Source organism: Bombina bombina, chromosome 2 (assembly GCF_027579735.1).
Source record: "Bombina bombina isolate aBomBom1 chromosome 2, aBomBom1.pri, whole genome shotgun sequence".
Classification (NCBI taxonomy): Eukaryota; Metazoa; Chordata; class Amphibia; order Anura; family Bombinatoridae; genus Bombina; species Bombina bombina.
Window position 1 is genome coordinate 595273956 of NC_069500.1, and position 26981 is coordinate 595300936.

At 37.8% G+C, this 26981-nt stretch overlaps 1 protein-coding gene across 1 annotated transcript in view; it reads right to left on the reverse strand.

The window, feature by feature from the left end:
- The window catches only part of LOC128647193 (transmembrane channel-like protein 2-A), a 306013-nt gene that overhangs the window by 133231 nt on the left and 145801 nt on the right, over nucleotides 1–26981 (reverse strand). The window contains exons 14-16 of the mRNA XM_053699975.1: nucleotides 7861–7928; nucleotides 6742–6981; nucleotides 2707–2832 (exon numbers count right to left, since the gene is read on the reverse strand). Of these exons, the coding sequence (XP_053555950.1) occupies nucleotides 2707–2832; nucleotides 6742–6981; nucleotides 7861–7928 (434 nt within the window). The remainder of the gene's footprint in view (nucleotides 1–2706; nucleotides 2833–6741; nucleotides 6982–7860; nucleotides 7929–26981) is intronic.

Below are 26981 nucleotides of genomic sequence, written 5' to 3' on the forward strand. Positions count from 1 at the left end.
CAAAGGGATCTTTACTTTAATCTAAATTAGGCTATAACAATATAGTATTACACACAACACCCTATATTAATACATTACGCTTAGTCCGCTAATGAGCTTCCTATCATAAGGGACTGCTATCCTATTGCATAATGCTATGTATGCCACCAAAAGAGGGTACTGTAGTAATGATTAGATGGCTAATGTGATACAAACACTCCTAGCATTATATATGGGGACATGTGCAAGGAGTAGTTGTTAGGAACTTCAGATAAGCTAGGAATCCCGCTGTGCAAGTGGGAAGAGGAGAGAGGTTTCTGTTGGTTGCACATTGCCAATTCGTAGTACAGTTCCCATCTGCAAGAGGCTCTGACTTAGTGAGCCTATACCCGGGTGCGAGAGAGATGCAGAACAGGGATCTGGCTTCAGTGGCAATCTCTGCATTGCAACCCAGGCCAGATCTCTCTGTGATTTCCCGGAGGCACGCTGATGGATCACGGCACCCAGTGAACTGCTCCCCACATGAAGGAGAGAAGGCATCAGCCACCTCCCACTCTCACCAAGGTTCTCTCCCTCCTCAGGATGCATCTCCCAGGGGTTGGCCGCATCCCTCTTAGGAAAGAATAATAGCGGGTGAGGTGATCTATCTGGAAGGGTACCATTTGTATTTAGGCTACCGGCACATCTTCCCTCTAGCTCTTTAGCTTGTTTCTGTTCCACTGAATCCACACATGTCTCCAGTCTTCCTGCACTCTTAGTTGTAATGTCATTGTCCCACGGGGGTGATGACCATATAAGATGAGATAGACAATTGAATTGTTGGGTGATTTTTCCCTCAAGCTCAGTCAGAAGGGTCATCACTGTATAGCTGAAGTCCTCCATTGTGAGTCTGACCAGCTGAGATTCGAGGCTTTATTCTAAAATGGCCAGTAAAGGGATCGAATGATGCAGGTTGGAGAACCCTGCCGTGGAGGATATTGATAGGTGGCGATCCGATTTTTGATGTGTGATATTTATTGTCCTAGGAGAAGAAGTTTAGCCAGGTAGTTAGTATTCCATCGAGTACCCTTGGCTGTCTATCTTTGGAGCAGAGTGGGTTACTTCAGCGTTAGATTGGGCTGATGAGTCTGGACCATGTCAGCTTTCAGGCAGTGGACCATCTGCTTATGACATTTTCCCCATAATCGGCAATATTAGCGATGCGTGTGTGGTAGAAAATACAAAGAGATACCACCAATAGTAGCTATAGTGCATGTATGTCTCCAAAGATGGCGGCTTATCCCTTCAGGCCAAAAAGTTAATTGAGCTGTTGCAGTGTCAAATATCCTTTTCCTGTGAGTCATAACGTTTGCCCAGAATACTATTACACAATCAAGAGAGATAGTATGATATAAGGCTCCTTATCGAACTTAATATGGTAATTTATTCAATCTAGCAGCAGGAGCTCTGTTAGAACACGTCTTGCTGCTTCGGCTGCTGGCTCCGCCCCCCGTGTTTTTTTGATTTTTAATTCATTACAAGCACTTGTATTTGAATTAGTCAATCCACCCAAATTACAAATACAATATAAGAGAAAAGATTAGTTAAAGATGCAAAACCTAAATCAAACATGCTTTTTTGTAGATTTTTCATAAGCTTTTCAGAGGAGATTTTGTGCACCCAAATGGAAAAAAACATGGTATATGCAAAACTTCAGTTCAGTGGGGATGCTAACTGCCTAATGTGTTTAAAGGCATTTTTTTTTATTTATTTTCTTAATCATTCATATTATTTTCCTTATTTTTCAGTAGCCATTTTTAAAACATCCAAAAACAGAATTGGAATTAGAAATCAGATTATGATCTGGGCTGCATATGGCATCCAATCACAAAAGGCTCACTAGTTGAATTCAACAGACTGTCAATGCTATTCAGCAGAGTGCCTAGATGCAGCCCATATCACAATGTCATCAGTGGGCTGAACTTGGCAGCCATTTCAAAGTGGCTAGAAACAATATTCATTTTAAAATAACTGTTTTACTGTTCCTGCTGCATGATATAGAAAGGGTGCAGAAGGCTGTTTGCAACTTAATCTTTAAGATGACTAAGGTATATACTGTCCCTTTATGATTTGTATAGGTTAAACTCAATTGACTTTTTTCAACCTCATCTACTTATATTACTATGTATAAAAATATCTTAATGGACATTATAGATTAGACTGCAATACAAGCAGTTGTTCTATCGAAAACTCCAAGAAATCGAAAACTCCAAGATGACGTAATTTGCGGTGACAATATAAGAGAAAAGATTACGGTAGCTAAAGATGCAAAACCTAAATCAAACATACTTTTTTTTAGATTTTTCATAAGCTTTTCAGAGGAGATTTTGTGCACCCAAATTGAAAAAAACATGGTATATGCAAAACTTCAGTTCAGTGGGGATGCTGACTGCCTAATGTGTTTGAAGGCATTTTTTTATTTATTTTATTTAACATTCATATTATTTTTATTATTTTTCAGTAGCCATTTTTAAAACATAAAAGACAGTATTTGAATTTGAAATCAGCTTTCCAATGATACTGCAAAATTGTGTTTGTCCCACATCACCTCGAGAAGCCAAAATGTGAATAATGTACTTATCCTGAACATTTAATTTTGACGTCCATTTAGGTATTACATAGGTAAAATTTGGTATTGGATAATATAACAATTGTGTTATGGATTTTTTTTTTAATAAAGCTACTTACACCATAAGAAGTACAGCTCCTATAATCAGTCCAGGGTTTGATGCGTAACCAAACACTTTGCTAATAAATGGTGGCAAATCTTTCTGAATAGTCTCTTGGATAATCTCATACATTCTAATTTTTCCACTAAAATAAAAAAACAATGTTTTGATTAGGGAAATTTTTGAACAATGGAAGATGTTTCTTCCTTTTAATTACTTATATATTTTCATGATTTTCTCACAGATTGCACCATCGTTAAAATTCAATTCCAATTTTTCAGAACTGACAACAAAAGGGAAGAACTAATTTTCACAATATATTGAGAAACACTTTAATAGCAGTACAGAAAATAGCTGTAAAAGAGAATTTAAAGGGACAAATTACCCCACATTTTTCTCCACTTTTATTTGTTTCCAAAGATCCATTTTGCTGTTTGAAATACCTATTATTCCTACCTATTATTAAAGGGACAGTCTAGTAAAAATTAAACTTTCATGATTCAGAGAGGGAATGCAATTTTAAACAGCTTTCCAATTTACCTTTATTGATAAGTTTGCTTTGTTTTCTTAGTGTTATTTGTTTAAAGTTATACCTAGGTAGGCTCAGATGTTAGTTTCTAAGCCGTTGAAGGACGCCTCTTATCTCAGTGCATTTTGACAGTGTTTTTAACATCTAGACAGTGCTAGCGTTCAAGTGTGCCATAGAGATAACATTGAGGGTCCTATGTATCAAAGGTCTTGCGGACCTGATCCAACAGTGTGGATCAGGTCCGCAAGACCTCGCTGAATGCGGAGAGCAATACGCTCTCCGTATTCATCATTTCACCAGTAGCTCACAAGAGCTGCTGGTGCAACGCTGCCCCCTGCAGACTCGCGGCCAATGGGTCGCCAGCAGGGAGGTGTCAATCAACCCGATCGTACTCGATCTTTAGACCGCTGCTTCATAATGGCTGTTTCTGGCGAGTCTGAAGACTCGCCAGAAACACTAACCCACAAGCTCCATACGGAGCTTGATAAATGGGCCTCAATGTCAGCATTGATTGGCTAAAATGCAAGTTTGTCAAAAGAACTGAAATAAGGGGCAGTCTGAGAAGATTTAGATACAAGGTAATCATAGAGGTAAAAAGTATATTAATATAATTGTGCTGGTTATGTAAAACTGGGGAATGGGTAATAAAAGGATTATCTATCTTGTTAAACAATAACAATTCCGGAGTAGACTGTCCCTTTAAGTATAGGTCGAAAAAAACCTGCTTAAACATAGCCAGCAGAAGAAATTAAACTCCCAGTGGGAGGTAGAAGAGATACGCAATAAAATGTTAATTTTCAATTGTTCTAAGTATTGGGCTTTGTTTTACAGAGATAATATAAAGAAGCATATGTGTGTACAGAAAGTGATAAACTAAGGATATCTTTTTTTCCTGCAAGCCAAACCCATTTTGACGGGTTGTAATTTCCAAGAACAAAACTAACTATTCCATATACAGGGAGTGCAGAATTATTAGGCAAGTTGTATTTTTGAGGATTAATTTTATTATTTAACAACAACCATGTTCTCAATGAACCCAAAAAACTAATTAATATCAAAGCTGAATATTTTTGGAAGTAGTTTTTAGTTTGTTTTTAGTTTTAGCTATTTTAGGGGGATATCTGTGTGTGCAGGTGACTATTACGGTGCATAATTATTAGGCAACTTAACAAAAAACAAATATATACCCATTTCAATTATTTATTTTTACCAGTGAAACCAATATAACATCTCAACATTCACAAATATACATTTATGACATTCAAAAACAAAACAAAAACAAATCAGTGACCAATATAGCCACCTTTCTTTGCAAGGACACTCAAAAGCCTGCCAACCATGGATTCTGTCAGTGTTTTGATCTGTTCACCATCAACATTGCGTGCAGCAGCAACCACAGCCTCCCAGACACTGTTCAGAGAGGTGTACTGTTTTCCCTCCTTGTAAATTTCACATTTGATGATGGACCACAGGTTCTCAATGGGGTTCAGATCAGGTGAACAAGGAGGCCATGTCATTAGATTTTCTTCTTTTATACCCTTTCTTGCCAGCCACGCTGTGGAGTACTTGGACGCGTGTGATGGAGCATTGTCCTGCATGAAAATCATGTTTTTCTTGAAGGATGCAGACTTCTTCCTGTACCACTGCTTGAAGAAGGTGTCTTCCAGAAACTGGCAGTAGGACTGGGAGTTGAGCTTGACTCCATCCTCAACCCGAAAAGGCCCCACAAGCTCATCTTTGATGATACCAGCCCAAACCAGTACTCCACCTCCACCTTGCTGGCGTCTGAGTCGGACTGGAGCTCTCTGCCCTTTACCAATCCAGCCACGGGCCCATCCATCTGGCCCATCAAGACTCACTCTCATTTCATCAGTCCATAAAACCTTAGAAAAATCAGTCTTGAGATATTTCTTGGCCCAGTCTTGACGTTTCAGCTTGTGTGTCTTGTTCAGTGGTGGTCGTCTTTCAGCCTTTCTTACCTTGGCCATGTCTCTGAGTATTGCACACCATGTGCTTTTGGGCACTCCAGTGATGTTGCAGCTCTGAAATATGGCCAAACTGGTGGCAAGTGGCATCTTGGCAGCTGCACGCTTGACTTTTCTCAGTTCATGGGCAGTTATTTTGCGCCTTGGTTTTTCCACACGCTTCTTGCGACCCTGTTGACTATTTTGAATGAAACGCTTGATTGTTCGATGATCACGCTTCAGAAGCTTTGCAATTTTAAGAGTGCTGCATCCCTCTGCAAGATATCTCACTATTTTTGACTTTTCTGAGCCTGTCAAGTCCTTCTTTTGACCCATTTTGCCAAAGGAAAGGAAGTTGCCTAATAATTATGCACACCTGATATAGGGTGTTGATGTCATTAGACCACACCCCTTCTCATTACAGAGATGCACATCACCTAATATGCTTAATTGGTAGTAGGCTTTCGAGCCTATACAGCTTGGAGTAAGACAACATGCATAAAGAGGATGATGTGGTCAAAATACTCATTTGCCTAATAATTCTGCACTCCCTGTACAAACATAAACCTAAAGAAGCAATCAATTTATCATCCATTTTATAATCTGCAGCTGGTATAAGTCATTGGAAACACTTTAAGGTAAAAACTATTTTGCAGCACACTATCATTTAAGGCTGAAAAATGAACTTTTAAGCCTAGATTACAAGTGGAGTACAAATATATTAGATCATATCTCTGAAGTTTTCTGCACACATATAAATATAGTAAAAAAAAAAACCAAAAAAAAAAAACATATCTATATTTCTCTAATACAGGTTGAATTCTCCACCCCAGTAGTAAGAGGCACCAAGTGGAGTTGAGAGCAAATCTCAATCCCTGTCAACTTCACAAAGAAGCCTCTCCATCTTTATGGTTTTTACCAGCCTATATTATTCTGGGAAGTTTATTCACTAAAGCTCACTCATCTTTCCATTCTTTAATAAATCACCTGCTTAGAATAAAGTAAAAGCTGTTGATGCTGGAGAAGTTTTTGTGGCCGGTGAAATTGGAGAGCCTGAAGAATCATCTTAGTTAAATATTCCACCTGAGACTAAAAAAGGAATGATCTAAATCAATGCCTTATTTTTAATCAGATTTAGCTCTGATTAAAATCCTAATCTACTCTTGTACTAAAACAACTTCCAACAGTGTAAAGAAAACACAAACACCAAAAGAAAATTGGTTCATAAAGTTTATAAATGTTATGATGATTTTTTTTTTGCATTTTTCCAATCTGTGTTAAAAAAAAGTAAAATTAAAAGCTAGCTTTAAATAAAATGGCTATTTTATGCCACAGTAGCACCCTATAAAATTGGCTGAGGTACATTCAGATATAGAAATACAAGTACAAATGGTATATTTAAATATTGTAATATAAGGGAATAAAAAGTAAAATATTATTTTCAATTTGTTATTTGATAAATGTTTTTCATTATAGTTATGCAAATAGCTGATGTCCATCTTATAAATACATCTACAACTATACCTAAGTACATACTGATACTTACAATATGTTCAATTACCTGAAAGGCCCACAGTCAAAGGAAGGGGGAAGAGACATTATGGTGTATACAACAGGAAGCACACTCATGAATAAAACAAGTAATAAAAGTGCCATGTAAAAATTATTTGATTTTGATGCCTTAAAAACACGTTCCTGTGGGACATTGCTGCTCATTACTGCCCAGCACTGTAAATACATTGATGTCAGAAGACGGAATACATTCACACCAATCAAGCCAGGAGCATAAAAGGATCCCATCCTATAAGAAAGAAGAAAAATATTTGTAGCATAAGGTAGATTTATAGAACAAAGGGTAATGGGGAACACTTCTTTTTTCTACAAATTAACATGATGTCAACACAACCATTTGTGCACTAGCCCATGAAGTCATGTTAAAGGGACACTATACCCAAACATTTTCTTTCATGATTAAGGTAGAGAATACAATTTTAAACAACATTCCAATTTACTTCTATTACCTAATTTGCTTCATTCTTTAGATACACTTTAATGAAGAAATAGCAATGCACACAGTGAACCAATTACAGGAGGCATCTATGTGCAGCTACCAATCAGCAGCTACTAAGCATATCTAGATATGCTTTTCAGCAAAGAATATCAAGAGAATGAAGCAAAATAGATAATAGAAGTAAATTAGAAAGTTGATTATAATTGTATGCTCTTTTTAAATCGTGAAAGAAAAAAATTGGGTTTCATGTCCCTTTAACTATAGAAAATGGTATAAATTCCCAACCTCTCTCACTGGGGCCCTAATAATAAAAACATTGACTGAAAGTTGAGATATTTAAAGAATAGGGGCGTGTCCGAGCAATGTCGGTGAGCAGTAATGTCTCTCCTAAAGAAGACAATTTGATATCTTATCAAATTACCATACAACAGTTCACAACAATATCTATGACTAATAACTTAAAACTTTTCGTTATAAATGTAGAGGGCTTTTTACTGCTTTATTTGGTTTATTTGCATTTACAGTCAATGCATGCAGGTTAAGTTTCCCCCAAATGCAAATATTCCAGTAGTCACATGGTTACAGACTTGAGGGACAAACTTGTGCACAATATGCCCAGAACCCATTGCACTAACTCAAGTGAACATGTCCTTCATATTATATTCTCACCAGATCATGCCTTGATTGAAAATGAGACCAAGTACATTTCCACTAATGTCAAATTCGGCATATGATGGCTAGGGAAAAACAGAAAACAAGTATTTTAGAAAATGTTTTAAGAACTATGTAACAAAACACCACACCATAATGGATAAAGAACTTGTGCTAATTACATAAATTATATGAGGGTGGATCAATAAGTGCTAGCTAGAGCTATATTCTGTAATAATGATGTAAGTATTCAAAACCACATCAAGTCAAAAACCAAAACAAGTTTTACATTTACAAAATGAAGTGCTAACACCACCAGAAGTAAACTTATAAATGGTTTGTGCCTGATTAAATAACAATCAGCTAGATTACGAGTTTTGCGTTATGGCTCATAACGCTGATTTTTCACTATGGCTGCTATGACGAGTCTTGCAGGTATATGTGCACCGCACACCTTGTTATCCGTCACGCAACGTAACTACCGCACCTTTCAAAAAGTCCTTTTACAATGGGACTTCCATAGTGCTGGTATTACGAGTTTGCCTGTCCGGCCAAAAAGTGAGCAGTACAGCCTATAACTACAAGATCTGTACCGCCACCTGAAAGTCAGTAGTTATGAGTTTTACGCTACAAAGCTGTAGCATAAAACCCATAACTAAAGTGTTACAAAGTACACTAAACACCCATAAACTACCTATTATCGCAAACAAAAAAATAAAATTATTAACCCCTAATCTGCCGCTCCAGACATCTCCGCCACTATAATAAACATATTAACCGCTGCAGTCCTGCATCACCAACACTAGTTAAATATTATTAACCCCTAATCTGCTGCCCCCAATGTCGTCGCCACCTACATACACTTATTAAACCCTAATCTGCTGTCCCTAACATCGCCGCAACCTACATTACTGTTATTAACCCCTAATCTGCTGCCCCCAATGTCGCTGCCACTATACTAAAGTTATTAACCCCTAAACCTAACCCTAAGTCTAACCCTAACCCTAACGTAACCCATAACCCTAACACCCACTAACTTTAACATAATTTAAATAATTCCAAATAAAAATTAAAATTAATACCTAAATTATTCCTATTTAAAAATAAATAAATACTTACCTGTAAAATAAAACCTAAGCTAGCTACAATATAACTAATAGTTATATTGTAGCTATCTTAGGTTTTATTTTTATTTCACAGGTAAGTTTGTATTTATTTTAACTAGGTTGATTAGTTAGTAAATAGTTATTAACTATTTACTAACTACCTAGTAAAAATAAATACAAATTTACCTGTGAAATAAAACCTAACCTGTCTTACAGTAAACATAACATTACACTAAAATTAAATAAATTACATTCATGAAATACAATTAACTAAATTACAAACCCCCCCCACTAAGTTACACAAAATAAAAAAGAAATTATCAAATATTTAAACTAATTACACCTAATCTAATAGCCCTATCAAAATAAAAAAGCCCCCCCAAAATAATAAAACCCCTAGCCTAAATTAAACTGTTAATAGCCCTTATAAGGACCTTTTGCGGGGCATTGTCCCAAAGAATGTAGCAAGAAAGGGATTCAAGGATGCACTGGTAGTCGGTAGAATATGCAGAAATTGTTCCAAAGAAATCAGCTCTTTTACATGGCAAATAAAAAAAAAAACAACCCCCAACAGTAAAACCCACCACCCACACAACCAACCCCCACAAATAAAAACCTACCTAAAAAACCTAAGCTTCCCATTGCCCTGAAAAGGACATATGGATGGGCATTGCCCTTAAAAGGGCATTCAACCCTTAATAAAACCTAACACTAACCCCCGAAGATCCACTTACAGTTTTGGAAGACCAGACATCCATCCTCATCCAGCCGGGAGAAGTCTTCATCCAAGCGGCAAGAAGTCCTCAATGAAGCCGGGAGACGTCTTCATCCAAGCGGCAAGAAGTCGTCCTCTAGGCGGGCAGAAGTCTTCATCCAGACGGCATCTTCAATCTTCATCCTTCCGACGCGGAGCGGCTCCATCTTCAAGACATCCAGCGCAGAGCATCCTCTTCATACGGTCCCAGTCATACACTGAAGGTTCCCTTTAAAGGACGTCATCCAAGATGGCATCCCTTGAATTCCGATTAGCTGATAGAATTCTTTCAGCCAATCGGAATTAAATGGTAAAAAATCATATTGGCTGATGCAATCAGCCAATAGGATTGAGCTTCAATCCTATTGGCTGACCCAATCAGCCTATGGGATTGAGCTCGCATTTTATTAGCTGTTCCAATCAGCAAATAGAATGCAAGCTCAATCCTATTGGTTGATTGGATCAGCCAATAGGATTGAAGCTCAATCCTATTGGCTGATTGCATCAGCCAATAGGATTTTTTACCTTTTAATTCCGATTGGCTAATAGAATTCTATCAGCCAATCGGAATTCAAGGGATGCCATCTTGGATGACGTCCTTTAAAGGGAACCTTCAGTGTACGTCTGGGACCGTATGAAGAGGATGCTCTGTGCTGGATGTCTTGAAGATGGAGCCGCTCCACGTTGGAAGGATGAAGATAGAAGATGCCATCTGGATGAAGACTTCTGCCCGCCTGGAGGCCAACTTCTTGTCACTTGGATGAAGACTTCTCCCAGCTTCGTTGAGGACTTCTTGCAGCTTGGATGAAGACTTCTTCCGGCTGGATGAGGATGGATATCCGGTCTTCCAAAACTGTAAGTGGATCTTCGGGGTTAGTGTTAGGTTTTATTAAGGATTTATTGGGTGGGTTTTATTTTTAGCTTAGGGTTTGGGCAATGTAAAAGAGCTAAATGCCCTTTTAAGGGCAATTTCCATCCAAATGCCCTTTTCAGGGCAATGGGGAGCTTAGGTTTATTTAGATAGGATTTTATTTGGGGGTTTGTTGTGTGGGTGGTGGGTTTTACTGTTGGGGGGTTGTTTGTATTTTTTTTTTACAGGTAAAAGAGCTGATTTCTTTGGGGTAATGCCCCGCAAAAGGCCCTTTTAAGGGCTATTGGCAGTTTAGTGTAGGCTAGGGTTTTTTTATTTTGGGGGGGCTTTTTTATTTTGATAGGGCTATTAGATTAGGAGTAATTCATTTTTATTTTTGATAATTTCTTTTTTTATTTTTTGTAATTTAGTGTTTATTATTTTTTATTTTAGATAAATGTATTTTTTAATTTAATTTATTTAATTGTATTGTAATGTTAGGTGTTAGTGTAACTCAGGTTAGGTTTTATTTTACAGGTCAATTTTTATTTATTTTAACTAACTAGTAAATAGTTAATAACTATTTACTAACTAGTCTATCTAGTAAAAATAAATGCAAACTTAGCTGTGAAATAAAAATAAAACCTAAGATAGCTACAATGTAACTATTAGTTATATTGTAGCTAGCTTAGGGTTTATTTTACAGGTAAGTATTTAGTTTTAAATAGGAATTATTTAGTTATTAATAGTAGATTTTTTTTTTTTAAAGCTTTATTAAGCATAAATCAGTACAAAAAAAAGATACCAATAGAACAATCAGCATAAAAAACAGACTTTGAACAATTTTTTAGATATAAAATACAAAAATATTCATAATACAGCCTGGCACAGAATTTTAACATAAGAATAATTGCCAACTAATAAATTACTCTTGTTCTTACATCTGGATTGAGGAGAAATATCTCCAAAGGTAAAGTAATATCCTTTAGTATATGCTCAAAAATAGAGTTTAGTTTATTAAATTTATTACTTATAGGGCATCACAGGAGTTTTTAGACCATGTCTGTTCCCATTTTCTCATCTATCGTTAAATCCTAATATGGAAACGGATAGTCCCTAACAAAGTTACTAAGTAGGGACATCAAGTTCAAATTAACCACAGAAAAGGAAAAAAAAAAAAAAAAAAAAAAAAAAAGGGAAAAGGGAAAAGGGGGAAGGGATGGGGAAGGGAAAAATGGAGGGGAAAGAAAGATAGAGGGAATTTTCAAGGGGATAATGAATCCACAATGGGACCAAGAGAACATTAATATGCATTGGGCTTCTAAGGAGATTTAGGAACCCACCTACTCCAGATCGTCCAATACTTATCGATGCGGTCAGTTGTGTTGTAAAAACCTCTCTCCATTGACGCTAAATAGTCTATAAGTTGAGTGATCTGCGCTAAAGTTGGAGCTTCAGGTTTTTTCCATGACCTGGCTATACACATCTTGGTTGCAATAAGAATTGCAACTCCAAGGATTTGTTGGGGTTTTTGTACTTCCCTGAGCCCGATGTGCAGAAGGGCTAATGCTGGGGATTTAGATAATATAATACCCAAGTCAGATAACAATAGAAAGATCTCTCTCCACAAAGGGGCAATTTTTGGACAGGACCACCAGATGTGTAAATCTGTGCCCTGTTGGCCACATTCCCTCCAGCATTGCGGGGAGGCTGTGGGGTATATCTTTGACAACTTGTGAGGGGTTAAATACCACTTTAAGAGAACCTTGAAGTAGATTTCAAGAAAAGTTATGCAATGTATAGCTGATTTAGTAATCGTTGTCGCGTGTTCCACTTCCATCGGGGTAATTTGGATTTCTATTTCACGTCCCCACGCCTTAATCTGCCAGGGTATGGTTTCGCTATAGTCGCTAAGGAGTAGCAGATGATGATTTGTAAGTGGTATTATAGGCTTAGTCCCTGCTTGCCATCGTTTCTCCCAAGTAGTACTTTCTCTCAGCTGTGCCTTGGGGAAACCCCAAGCCTGGCAGTATTCTATCAATCTATAGCTTTCGAACATTAACCATCTCGGAGCCTCTTTTACCTGCGCGGCTATTTGTTTAGTTGTTGATAGCTTCTTCTGGGTGTAGAGGTCTCCAACACAGACAAAATTCCATGATAGCCAATCCTGTCTATGCATATCTGAGAGGCCCATCATCAGTCCCTGGAGACTATGAATAGGTGAAGGATGAGGTGCCAGTCCTTGATGATGTCTAAGTCTATGCCATGTCCGGCAATTGTCTAAGATAATTTTATTCGTGAGCGCTACATCCAGGAGCCTATGCTTAGGGATCCATATTAGATCTTTTAAAAGGAGTTTTCTAGGGATGACCTCAGTCTCAAGCAAAAACCACGCCGGTTTCTCTTTCTCATTGCTCCAGGCCACAATGTGGGTTAATCTGGCTGCGTCGTGGTATAAGTATATATTGGGGAAAGCTATGCCTCCTTTGTTTATCGGTAGTTGAAGAATACGGCTCGCCACCCTCGGAATCTTTCCTCTCCAGACATAGTTAATGAACATAGACTGAATCTGAGATAAATAAATTTTTGGTATCGTATAGGGTATGCATCTGAATAAGTACAGAATTTTTGGAAGAATAGCCATTTTAAGAGTGGAGATACGCCCCATCCAGGAAATTTCTCTATAGTCCCATCTCTGTAGAAGACTTTTAATTTCTACAATCAATGGCTCAAAATTGTATTTGATGACCTTATTTATATCAGGGCCTAAAAATATACCCAGATGTTTAATAAGATCTATGTGCCAGGTGAAAGAGAAACGGGTCTTAAGTGTGGCGAGGAGCCCAGGATCAAGATTAATTGCTAGAGCTTCCGTTTTGAGAATGTTTACTTTATAGAGACTGAGAACCCCATAGGATTCTAGGGTCCTGAAAACTTCTGGAATTGAAGAGCTCGGGTTAGTTAACAAAATGGTCAAGTCATCAGCGAAGAGGGCAATTTTCTCTATTCGCTCGCCTATCTTAACTCCCTCTATGCCTTGAGAGTGCCTGATCTTTTGGGCTAGAGGTTCCATAACCATAGCAAAGATCAGAGGTGAAAGGGGGCAGCCCTGCCTAGTCCCGTTGGTTATGGGAAAGGCTCTAGATCTAAAACCCACGCCTCTGACCGTCACAAATGGTGCTGTATATAATGCCTGAACCATGCCAATGAATTGGGGAGGAAAACCAAAAGATTTAAGTACCTGCCAGATATAATCCCATCGGACCCTGTCAAATGCCTTTTCCGCATCTAAAGACAGGGCCACGATGGGAACCCCCCGGCAGGCTGACTCAGAGAACACCTGTAAAAGTTTACGAGTATTGTCAGGACCTTGCCTGCCAGATGTGAAGCCAACTTGGTCTATTTGTATGATATCCGGTAGTAAATGAACAATCCTATTAGCTAAGAGCTTAGAATACATCTTGACGTCTAAATTTATCAGAGAAATAGGTCTATAATTGGCACAGTAGAGAGGATCCTTTTCTGGTTTAGGAATTGCAATAATAGATGCTTCCAAGAACTCTCTTGAAAAACTTCCTACCTCATTGAAGAAGGGGCAGAGGAGGGATGATAGATGTTGTTTAAACATTTTATAGAAAGAGCCCGTGAAACCGTCGGGTCCTGGAGATTTATTCGGTTTAAGTTGGGTAATAACATTGCAAATTTCTTTAATAGAGAACGGATGTAGAAGTGAGTTCCTTGCCTCTTCTGTGAGTACAGGAAGCTCAAGGGGGTCTAAAAACTCCTGTATCTTATCTATAGAGGGAGTATCAAGGTTTTCTGCTTCCGTAAGATTATAGAGTTGATAGTAATAATCGGCGAAAGCATTTCCGATATCTTCGGGAGCTAAAACTTTAGAGCCGTTAATCTCTAGAGCTTGAACCCTAGAGTGGGCAGTTCTAGCATTAAGTTTTCGAGCTAAAAGCTCATTTGCCTTATTGCCTTTATGATACATTACTTGCTTAAATTTTGCCAGATTGGCTTTAATTCTATCGTGCTCTAATTGGAGGATTTGTCTTTTGAGGGCGCTAATTTCATCAGAAATTAAGCTAGTAGGATTATCTTTGTTGATTTTTTCCATGTCCCTCAATTTCATGACCAGCTGGCCCAAAGGACCTCCTCTGTTTTTCCGAACTCTAGCTGATTCAGAGATGCAGACCCCCCTTATGTATGCCTTGAATGCCCCCCATAAGATTTGGAAGGAAGTTTGACCTGGTGTATTAAACTGTTTATAGCCGTTGATCGCTTTTATAAGTGAGTCTTTAAATCCTGGTTCTTCCCAGAGAAAATTTGGGAACCTCCACGAATATCCCCCCTTGTGAGCCCCTGATGGAAAAATGTCAAAAGAGACCGCATCGTGGTCTGACCATGTACAAATATGTATTCGTGAATTTGTGACCTCATTGAGAAGCCAAGAGTCAACTAGAAAATAATCCAGTCTAGAATAGGATTTGTGCGGGTTGGAAAAAAAAGTAAAATCTTTGTCCTCAGGGTGGCATGATCGCCAGACATCATATAATTCATGTCTAGCGGATAGGGACCTAAATTTACTTGCTATAGAGCTGGTATAAGGGTCAATAGATTTGCCCCTTACAAGTTTTTTATCTAATTTAGGGTCCCAGATAACATTAAAATCTCCTCCAATTACGATATGACCTTGTCTCACCGATTTTGCAAGTTTAAGGACTTTTGATAAAAAATTTAACTGTTGTTGGTTTGGGGCATATAAGTTAACTAAGGTAAAAAGGGTGCCATTAAGTTTGCACACACAAATAATGAATCTGCCACCGGGGTCTCTATCTAAGTATATTTGTTCAAACTGAAGGTCTTTATGTAGGAGTATTGAAACTCCTCTTGTCTTATCAGAATAAGAAGCCGTAATCAGGCTTGGGTATAGAGTCGATCTATATGTTTGAGGTTTGTCTTTTATCCAGTGAGTTTCCTGGATAAATAAAACTTGTCCCTTTAATTTTTTGCAGTATGTTGTTAACATACTGCGTTTATCAGGCGAGTTTAGGCCCTTAGCATTTAGAGTAAGGAATCGTATGGAAGTCTCCATTGTGGAAAATGGGGAAAGGATAAGGGGGAAAAGGAGAAGAGTAAGGAGAGAGAGAGAAAAAAAAAAAAAAAGAAGCTAAAATAGGAAGAACATATAAGAGGAAAGTTAAAAATGTAAGGAATATAATATATATATTTTGGGAATTCAGATGTGCCAGAGAGTAGCAATATTCTTAAGAAACATAGGGATTCTAATTGATCCACAAGTTTACATCCGTAAACTTAAGTATTATTGAGGGGGAGGAAGTTGGTGAGGCCAGATGGTATAAAAGATATAGGCCTCAAATTGAGTTGGCAAATATTGTGCAGACAGTTGGTTGAAAACAAATATGAATTTATGTGTATTCTTAACCAATATATTAAGTGTATCTAAAAGGAGGAGAACCAATGCCCTCCCTTAAATGATAAATAGGTGAAATCCATTGGGGAAGAAAGGAAGGGGGGAAGGGTTCGGGGAAAGGGGTTATTTTAAATCTAACAAAATATCTTGGGAAACCAATGGAAATATCCTAGGTGTAGTCATATGCTTACTTATATAACCTATGTGTCTGTACTAAATCTATGTGGAAAGTCAGTATCCAATGAATAGCATTTTGTATTAAAAAACATGAGTGCTAGGACAATGGTGTATTTAGTGGCAATTTATTAACCTAAGGTAGAGCTTGACCTTTAAAGAGAGTATGATTTTACGGTTGTCACTGGACTAGATATAAAAAAAAAAAAAAAAAAAAAAAAAAAGGAAGAGGATAAACAGAAATACATTTGGACTATAAAATCTAAGAACATAATACTCAAGTGTTTTGGACTCAGTGCTAGAGCTAATGTCTTCCAACAATTGAACCTCAGGTGTTATGTACCTTTCTACTCCAGTGAGGAGACCTAAACATAGAATATAAATCTATTTGTCTACAGTCTAACAAATGAAACATTTAAAACACTACATAGTCAAATTGACCCAAGGTTGACTTCTAAGTGCTATAAAAACATTCACTGTGAACCATTAGCCATAACTAAGTAGAGCGAGTGGCATAATACTGAGCTTTGTGATATAAGTGAAAGTATAAAGGCAAATCTATAGATTCCCTGTGAGAGGTGAATATCTATCTTAATAATAAGTTACAAAAACTTAAAACATTGCATAATCAAACAAACCTAAGACCCACATATAAGTGCTATAAAAACATTCAATTTACACCTTAACCGAAAAATAGAGCAAATAGCTCAAAGCTGAGCTTTGTGATATAACTAATAATATCCTGGTATATATAAGGGAAGTGACTTTAAACCTTATTATTAGAAGGTAAAATAAAAATAAACAGAGATACATTTAGACTGTAGAATCTAAGAACATAATACTCAAATGTTTTAGGCCCAGTGCTAGAGCTAATGTCTTCTAATAATTAAACCTCAGGTTATCTGTATCTTCTACTCCGATGAGAAGACCTAAACATAGAATATGAATTTATTTGTCTATAATCTAAAAAATGGAACCTTCAAAACACTATACAGTTGGATTGACCACAGGTTGACTTCTAAGTGCTATAAAAACATTCACTGTGAACCATTAACCATAACTAAATAGAACAAGTGGCACAATACTGGGCTTTGTGATATAAGTGAAAATGTAAAAACAAATCTATAGATTCCCTGTGAAAGATACATATCTATCTTAATATTGTGTTCCAAAAACTTAGAACATTGCATAATCAAACAAACCTGAAACCAACATATAAGTGTTAATAATAAAAAAAACAAAAACAAAAAAAAACATTCAATTTACACCTTAACCAAAAATACATAAAGCAAATAGCTCAAAGCTGAGCTTTGTGGTATAAATAAAAATGTATAGACAAATCTACACATTCCCAGTAAAGGGTGAATATCTATCATAGGCCTAGATTTGGAGTTTGGCGGTAGATGGGCTGTTAACGCTCCGCGGGCTTTTTTCTGGCCGCAGCATAAAATTAATTCTGGTATCGAGAGTTCAAAAAAATGCTGCGTTAGGCTCCAAAAAAGGAGCGTAGAGCATTTTTACCGCAAATGCAACTCTCGATACCAAAGTTGCTTACGGACGCGGCCAGCCTCAAAAACGTGCTCGTGCATGATTCTCCCATAGGAAACAATGGGGCTGTTTGAGCTGTAAAAAAACCTAACACCTGCAAAAAAGCAGCGTTCAGCTCCTAACGCAGCCCCATTGTTTCCTATGGGGAAACACTTCCTACGTCTGCACCTAACACTCTAACATGTACCCCGAGTCTAAACACCCCCAACCTTACACTTATTAACCCCTAATCTGCCGCCCCCGCTATCGCTGACCCCTGCATATTATTTTTAACCCCTAATCTTCCGCTCCGTACACCGCCGCAACCTACGTTATCCCTATGTACCCCTAATCTGCTGCCCCTAACACCGCCGACCCCTATATTATATTTATTAACCCCTAATCTGCCCCCCTCAACGTCGCCGACACCTGCCTACACTTATTAACCCCTAATCTGCCGAGCGGACCTGAGTGCTACTATAATAAAGTTATTAACCCCTAATCCACCTCACTAACCCTATAATAAATAGTATTAACCCCTAATCTGCCCTCCCTAACATCGCCGACACCTAACTTCAATTATTAACCCCTAATCTGACGACCGGAGCTCATCGCTACTATAATAAATGGATTAACCCCTAAAGCTAAGTCTAACCCTAACACTAACACCCCCCTAAGTTAAATATAATTTACATCTAACGAAATTAATTAACTCTTATTAAATAAATTATTCCTATTTAAAGCTAAATACTTACCTGTAAAATAAACCCTAATATAGCTACAATATAAATTATAATTATATTATAGCTATTTTAGGATTAATATTTATTTTACAGGCAACTTTGTATTTATTTTAACCAGGTACAATAGCTATTAAATAGTTAAGAACTATTTAATAGTTACCTAGTTAAAATAATAACAAAATTACCTGTAAAATAAGTCCTAACCTAAGTTATAATTAAACCTAACACTACCCTATCAATAAATTAATTAAATAAAATACCTACAATTACCTACAATAAAACCTAACACTACACTAACAATAAATAAATTAAATACAATTTCTACAAATAACTACAATTACATAAACTAACTAAAGTACAAAAAATAAAAAAGAACTAAGTTACAAAAAATAAAAAAATATTTACAAACATAAGAAAAATATTACAACAATTTTAAACTAATTACACCTACTCTTAGCCCCCTAATAAAATAACAAAGACCCCCAAAATAAAAAATTCCCTACCCTATTCTAAATTAATAAATGTAAAAGCTCTTTTACCTTACCAGCCCTGAACAGGGCCCTTTGCGGGGCATGCCCCAAGAAAATCAGCTCTTTTGCCTGTAAAAAAAAACATACAATACCCCCCCCCCCAACATTACAACCCACCACCCACATACCCCTAATCTAACCCAAACCCCCCTTAAATAAACCTAACACTAAGCCCCTGAAGATCTTCCTACCTTGTCTTCACCATCCAGGTATCACCGATCTGTCCTGGCATCCGGTGCTGAAGAGGTCCAGAAGAGGCTCCAAAGTCTTCCTCCTATCCGGCAAGAAGAGGACATCCGGACCGGCAAACATTGTCTCCAAGCGGCATCTTCGATCTTCTTCCATCCGGTGCGGAGCGGGTCCATCTTGAATTGAGCTCGCATTCTATTGGCTGTTCCGATCAGCCAATAGAATGCGAGCTCAATCTGATTGGCTGATTGGATCAGCCAATCGGATTGAACTTGATTCTGATTGGCTGATTCCATCAGCCAATCAGAATATTCCTACCTTAATTCCGATTGGCTGATAGAATCCTATCAGCCAATCGGAATTCGAGGGACGCCATCTTGGATGACGTCCCTTAAAGGAACCGTCATTCGTCGGGAGACACAGAAAGAAGAGGATGGATCCGCGTCAGCTGATTCAAGATGGACCCGCTCCGCACCGGATGGAAGAAGATCGAAGATGCCGCTTGGAGAAGATGTTTGCCGGTCCGGATGTCCTCTTCTTGCCGGATAGGAGGAAGACTTTGGAGCCTCTTCTGGACCTCTTCAGCACCGGATGCCAGGACGGATCGGTGATACCTGGATGGTGAAGACAAGGTAGGAAGATCTTCAGGGGCTTAGTGTTAGGTTTATTTAAGGGGGGTTTGGGTTAGATTAGGGGTATGTGGGTGGTGGGTTGTAATGTTGGGGGGGGTATTGTATGTTTTTTTTTACAGGCAAAAGAGCTGATTTTCTTGGGGCATGCCCCGCAAAGGGCCCTGTTCAGGGCTGGTAAGGTAAAAGAGCTTTTACATTTATTAATTTAGAATAGGGTAGGGAATTTTTTATTTTGGGGGTCTTTGTTATTTTATTAGGGGGCTTAGAGTAGGTGTAATTAGTTTAAAATTGTTGTAATATTTTTCTTATGTTTGTAAATATTTTTTTATTTTTTGTAACTTAGTTCTTTTTTATTTTTTGTACTTTAGTTTATGTAATTGTAGTTATTTGTAGAAATTGTATTTAATTTATTTATTGATAGTGTAGTGTTAGGTTTTATTGTAGGTAATTGTAGGTATTTTATTTAATTAATTTATTGATAGGGTAGTGTTAGGTTTAATTATAACTTAGGTTAGGACTTATTTTACAGGTAATTTTGTTATTATTTTAACTAGGTAACTATTAAATAGTTCTTAACTATTTAATAGCTATTGTACCTGGTTAAAATAAATACAAAGTTGCCTGTAAAATAAATATTAATCCTAAAATAGCTATAATATAATTATAATTTATATTGTAGCTATATTAGGGTTTATTTTACAGGTAAGTATTTATCTTTAAATAGGAATAATTTATTTAATAAGAGTTAATGAATTTCGTTAGATTAAAATTATATTTAACTTAGGGGGTGTTAGTGTTAGGGTTAGACTTAGCTTTAGGGGTTAATCCATTTATTATAGTAGCGATGAGCTCCGGTCGTCAGATTAGGGGTTAATAATTGAAGTTAGGTGTCGGCGATGTTAGGGAGGGCAGATTAGGGGTTAATACTATTTATTATAGGGTTAGTGAGGTGGATTAGGGGTTAATAACTTTATTATAGTAGCGCTCAGGTCCGCTCGGCAGATTAGGGGTTAATAAGTGTAGGCAGGTGTCGGCGACGTTGTGGGGGGCAGGTTAGGGGTTAATAAATATAATACAGGGGTCGGTGGGGTTAGGGGCAGCAGATTAGGGGTACATAAGTATAACGTAGGTGGCGGTCGGCAGATTAGGGGTTAAAAAATTTTAATCGAGTGGCGGCGATGTGGGGGGACCTCGGTTTAGGGGTACATAGGTAGTTTATGGGTGTTAGTGTACTTTAGGGTACAGTAGTTAAGAGCTTTATGAACCGGCGTTAGCCCAGAAAGCTCTTAACTCCTGCTATTTTCCGGCGGCTGGAGTTTTGTCGTTAGAGCTCTAACGCTCACTTCAGAAACGACTCTAAATACCGGCGTTAGAAAGATCCCATTGAAAAGATAGGATACGCAATTCACGTAAGGGGATCTGCGGTATGGAAAAGTCGCGGCTGAAAAGTGAGCGTTAGACCCTATTTTGAGTGACTCCAAATACCGGCGGTAGCCTAAAACCAGGGTTAGGAGCCTCTAACGCTGGTTTTCACGGCTACCGCCGAACTCTAAATCTAGCCGATAGTGTTTAAGTTACAAAAACTTCCCTTTGGCCTTCTTAGACTCATCTAGTGTAACAAAAAAAGGAGATGTATACATCTGAGATAGTACATGATCTCAATAGCATCTAGCTGTTGGGTCAGCCTCGGAGCCAGGCACAGCAATTTCTCTTATAGAACATAGCAAGCCAAGAGGGCTATATATAAGGACTTATATTGCTGTATCTATATCCGAGGGCAAGGCTAAAACTCTAACTATTCAAAAATTTCTAAACAAATAATGTTACCTTGTGTCAGAAGGACATATAGATTATACTTTAAGAGAATTTGAGCAATTTGATAAATTAAAAACTGACAATCAACAAACATATCTCAGAAGCTCACATAATGGATTCCCAGTTGGTTATTCTTAGTGCCAGAATTTTAGGTCCTCTTTCAGGGGAATTATGGTATCTTTAATTAGGACCCAGATGGCATATGCTGTGGAGACTGGCAAAGAAAGCCTATCCTGGGTACTTCCATTGTGAGTCAACAATATTATATAAAAAAGACCTATAGTGAGCTTATTACTAAGAAAAATTTGGATACAAAAAAAAAAAAAAAAGTGATCAAAAAGAAACTGACATATCTCAGGATTCTCACACACAGTGGGTCTCCAGTGGGTTGCTTTCAGAGCCAGGACTTTACCTCCTTTCTCGAGGGAGTTGTATCTACCTTAGTAAGGACCCAATTGGAGTTATTGTAAAAACTAGCGGGGAAGCAAGTCCTAGGTTCATCCACTGTGAGTGGTGAGTTTTAATAAAAAAAAAAAAAAAAAAAGACATATAATTTACTTATTGCCTAAACAAACTTAAGAACAATACATTGAGATACTAAAAATAAAAAGTAAAAATAAAAATATGCAAAACAAAAAATTGCATTTTTTCCCTTAGGTCTCTCATAACATAAATAGGCAGTATGATTTTGCGACTGACTTCCAGGAAAACAGTTATTATCAGATTATCCTGGAGAAGAATCTCTAAGAACTGAATTCCTTTTACTAGACAGGGGGCGTTGAGGAAGGGGGTTCCATTGATCAGCTAGAGGCCTTAGCTGTGAGGGCCTTAAAGGAGTGTGAGCGACATTATTTTCTGCTTGATCCCATTGTTTCAGAAGATCTTCGCCTGTCGCTGGGGAATCCACTGTAACCAGAGATCCCTCTCGATGTATGATGAGTTTAGTTGGGTAGCCCCATCTATATTTTAGGCCTCTTGAACGGAGGGATTGGGTAAGCTGACGGAAGGTGCTCCTTTTCTGCAGGGTGAACTGTGATAGATCTGGAAATACTTGTATCTGTCTCAGATGCTCAGGAAGTTGAGGTTTGGAGAAGGCTGCCCTCATGAGTTGCTCTTTATAAGTATAGAAGTGAAACCTTGCAATTACATTTCTAGGCTTATCTTTGGGAGCGTTTCTGCCTCTAGGAATCCTATGGACTCTATCGATTAGCATATCTTTTGGATCTGAGGGGGGTGCTAGTGAGACGCAAAATCTCTTAACAAATGTCTTTAGATCCGGCTGCAGAGTCTCCTCAGTAATGCCTCTAAATCTAACATTGTTGCGGCGAGACCTATCCTCTAGGTCCGCCACCTTCTGTTCCATTTCAGAGACATAGTCTGCAAGGTTTTGGGAGTGGGCGATTATGTTCTGCTGTTCAATCGCCAAGTCCTCTTGCTTGCGCTCAAGTACTTCAGTCCTCTCTCTCATTTCTGTAAGATCCTTTTTGAGGTCTGCAACTGCGATTTTGATGGTAGATGCAAATTATCTTGCAGGTCATTTAACCTCTTAGATAAAGTATCCACTATGTCTGATCTGGTTATAGGTTCCATTTCTTCCTCCTGTTGTTGAAGTATAGATGAATTAGTACTGTCAGAGCTCTCTTGGCATGAGTGAGGCGAGACAGAGTCCCTTGTAGCAGTTAAATCTTTAGGTTTGAAATGATCAGCAACGGAGTTTTTAGCTCTAGTTAATGTCTTGTTTTTATTTCTTTGAGACTGAGACATTGCTGGTAGATTTAGCTAATCTTTGTGTTTACCCAGAGAAAACAATAAGGGAGGGTAAGGGTGATTTGAGGTATAAACTGGGTTTCTGGATTTCAGCTTGTAGTTTAGTATAAGCAACTAGCACAGGGAGGGCTTCTGGCCACTAACCCCCCTATCCCTGCATTTTATTGGTAGATAGCATAGAGAATCTTAGTGAAGATAGTTGTATTAAAAACTGCAGAGTTTAGAGAGATGAGTATAAAAATATTGTAGTCAGCTCTTCAGGGCCTTTATGCTAGGGCTGTAAGAGGTTTAGCTAGGCCTAGGTGCAGAGAAAAAAAAAACAGTATGGAGATAGGCAATAAAATTGTTTCTCTTTTCACACAGCTACAGTGCTCAAGCCCACACTGTATCAGAGCAGTATACCACACTCCATATCACCCAAACTGTGTAGGTGGCTTCCAAATGTCCCACAGTGTGTCAATGTACAATAAGAGTGCTAAGGCTGTATTTCTCCTTGCAAGGGCCGGAGTGGGCTAGCAGCAATAATATTTCCAGCCTGTGGCCTAGGTTTCCTCCAAGCCCTCTCACTTTAAGTTCATGCCTTAGGAGCTATAGATCTCCAGCTCAGAGTCTAAGCGAGGTTTAAGAATATAATAACACCTCCATATCAATAGACTTACTGTTGGATTCTGTTTTGAGGGTTAGAGTCAGCCAGCCGCGAGTTCCGGTATAGGCCGCAGCCGCAGTGTTTCCCAGCTTAACCTCCGGTACTCCTTCCCGGTCTGCTACGATCTCCCGAAACTTTGTCCAGTTTGGCCGAAAAAAGAGTCTCCTAATGTTCCCCTCAAGTGTCCCAAGATGATTACAGGGAAATCCGCTTGGATTTGAATCAAAAACAGTCTTTTTAGCTTAGGAACAGCAGAGCTCAGTCTCACACGTCTGCACAGCCCTCCTCCCCCTCCTAAACGAATTAATAGTAGATTTTATTTAGATTTATTTTAATAATATTAAAGTTAGGCACGTTAGGGTTAGGTTTAGGTGTTAATATATTTATTTAGTGTTAGTGATGTGGGAGGCCAGAGATTTAGGGGTTAATAAGTGTAATGTAGGTGTCGTCGAGGTCGGGGCGGCAAATTAAAGGTGTTTAGACTCGGGATTTATGTTAAGGTGTTAGGTGTAAACATACATTTTCTTTCCCCATAGACATCAATGGGGCTGCGTTACGGAGCTTTACGCTTTGTCATTGCAGGTGTTAGGCTTTTTTTTAGCCGGCTCTCCCCATTGATGTCTATGGGGAAATCGTGCACGAGCACGTCAAAGCAGCTCAAAGCAGTGCTGGTATTTGTGTGCAAACCTATAATAGCAGTGCTATTAATGGTGAGCGGTGGAAATAACTTGCAAGTTATTAGTGAGCCACTCATAACGCAAAACTCGTAATCTGGCTGAATGTGCCCTAACATTTTAATATTTCACATTCCAATGTTCTTCACATACAGGAAAATGTTCTTTGTATTTTAAATAGATATTTATATACAGTATACTGTATGTCTATATATACCTATAACTGTATATATATTAGATTTTTAGGTATACATTCAAAAATAAGAACATTTTCTTCTATGTGAAGAACATTAGAATGTAAAATATTCATAACGCAGTTTGGGTTTCGCGCTGTAGGTCTAACGTGGTGTCGGGTTAGCGTACATGAAGAATAAGTTATCTTTAGGGGAGTTATATAAATATTACATAAAAAATATTGAAAAAATAGTAATAATACTTATTAACTACTATAGTTACTGTAAAATGCATATATATGCATTTTTTTTTATTTATTTTTTAAAAAACTCTATAATAGTTTTTTTTTACAATAATTATTACTATTTTTCAATACTTTATATTTACTAAATACAAAATGCACATTCATATGTGTTAGCGCACATTATGAATTAGTGAACTCCAGGGTTTTGCGCACATAAACCGACAGGAGTACACTAATTCTTCAGGTGCACTAACCGGGAATGAGTTATATTAAGTTGCGTTATGTATTTATTAAAAATAACATTTAAAAAAATATTTATAAATGTTCTTAAAAAGTCTAAAAAATAATTTGAATATATATAAGTGTATATTTTACAGTAACTATAATTATTTTTTTTCTTTTCAATATTGTGTATGTAATATTTGCATAACGCGCTTTAAGATAACTAATTTTTCATGTGCGCTAACTTAACACCCCACACACATATATATATATTTATAAAAGTATATATATATATATATATATATATATATATATAAAGTCAATGTAAGGATTGCACAATCAAACTGTTAGCCATTGCCACGGTGCACTGCAAATATCCATCCCAGTATATCCAAACAGCAGGCACTCACTGGACTTTATAATAAAATATAATAGATTTATTTCATAAGATTAAAACAGACAAACGTTTCGGCACTGCATTGTGCCTTTTTCAATGTCAGGTACAAAAAGAACACACAAACAGAGTGCAGCTCTACACCCCAAAAAATCAATGTGTACACAATTAAAAACATACCCTTATATACTTATCTAAACTCCCTGTATTTTGCCGCCAAACATCTGTACCGCCATCCTGAAGGTCCACCACTGACGTCACGCTGACATGCTAGTCGTGCCTAGCGTGATGACGCATAGCACGGCGTTGCCATAGCAACGTCAAGGCGTCTAGTTGGCATATTAACAAGAAGGTAGGGAGCATCCGGTGTTGCCGTGCGCATGTCAAACAGCAAGCGCAATAACTCACATAACTGTTGCTAACGGCAACAAATAAACAAATACTTTGCACAACGGCAAACTCACTGGGTGTTCCCTACATAAGGCGGCACTGTTAAAAAGCCTAATGGCTAATATTGTACATGGGCCCGAAAGGTCAGGCACAGTTATGGTTAACAATATGTAGATTAAGCGGAATAATTAAAGCAGTGCAGCTATGCATTCCATATATGACCAATGCAATTTTGTTTGCCATAAATCCACACATAGCTTAAATGGTAAATCCGCAAATCAGATCTAATCTGATCTAATAACATGTTGGACTACATATAGATAACAAATACAATATTGAAGAAGAACTACAAATCCCCTACTTACTTCAGGCAAATTGGAGTATAGTAGAAAAAATACATATATGATATATCAATATATTTAATGTAAGCGGACACCCTAAATCACCCAGTCTACTGGGTGATAAGGTAATGATTTCCATTAACAGAAAGGGCTGAAATCCAGTGTGGTGTTAAGTCCCTTCGGGGCCAGAGTATCCAATTTAAAAATCCATCTGCTTTCACGTTGGAGTAACTTCTTGCCTCTGTCCCCTCCCCTTGGATTAGGGGGGATATGATCTATAAGCATGGATCTAATGCTGGACACAGAGTGTTTCAATTGTGCACAATGACATGCTACGGGTTGGTCTGACTCGCCGTTTTTTAATGCCTCTCGGATGGCATAGCGATGGTTTGCCATCCGATCTCGGAAGGAAGTAATCGTCTTTCCAATGTACACTAGGGCACACGGACAGGTGAGCATATAGACCACATGTGTACTCGTGCAACTCAAGCGATGGTTTATTTTATACCGCTGATTTTTATGGGGGTGCT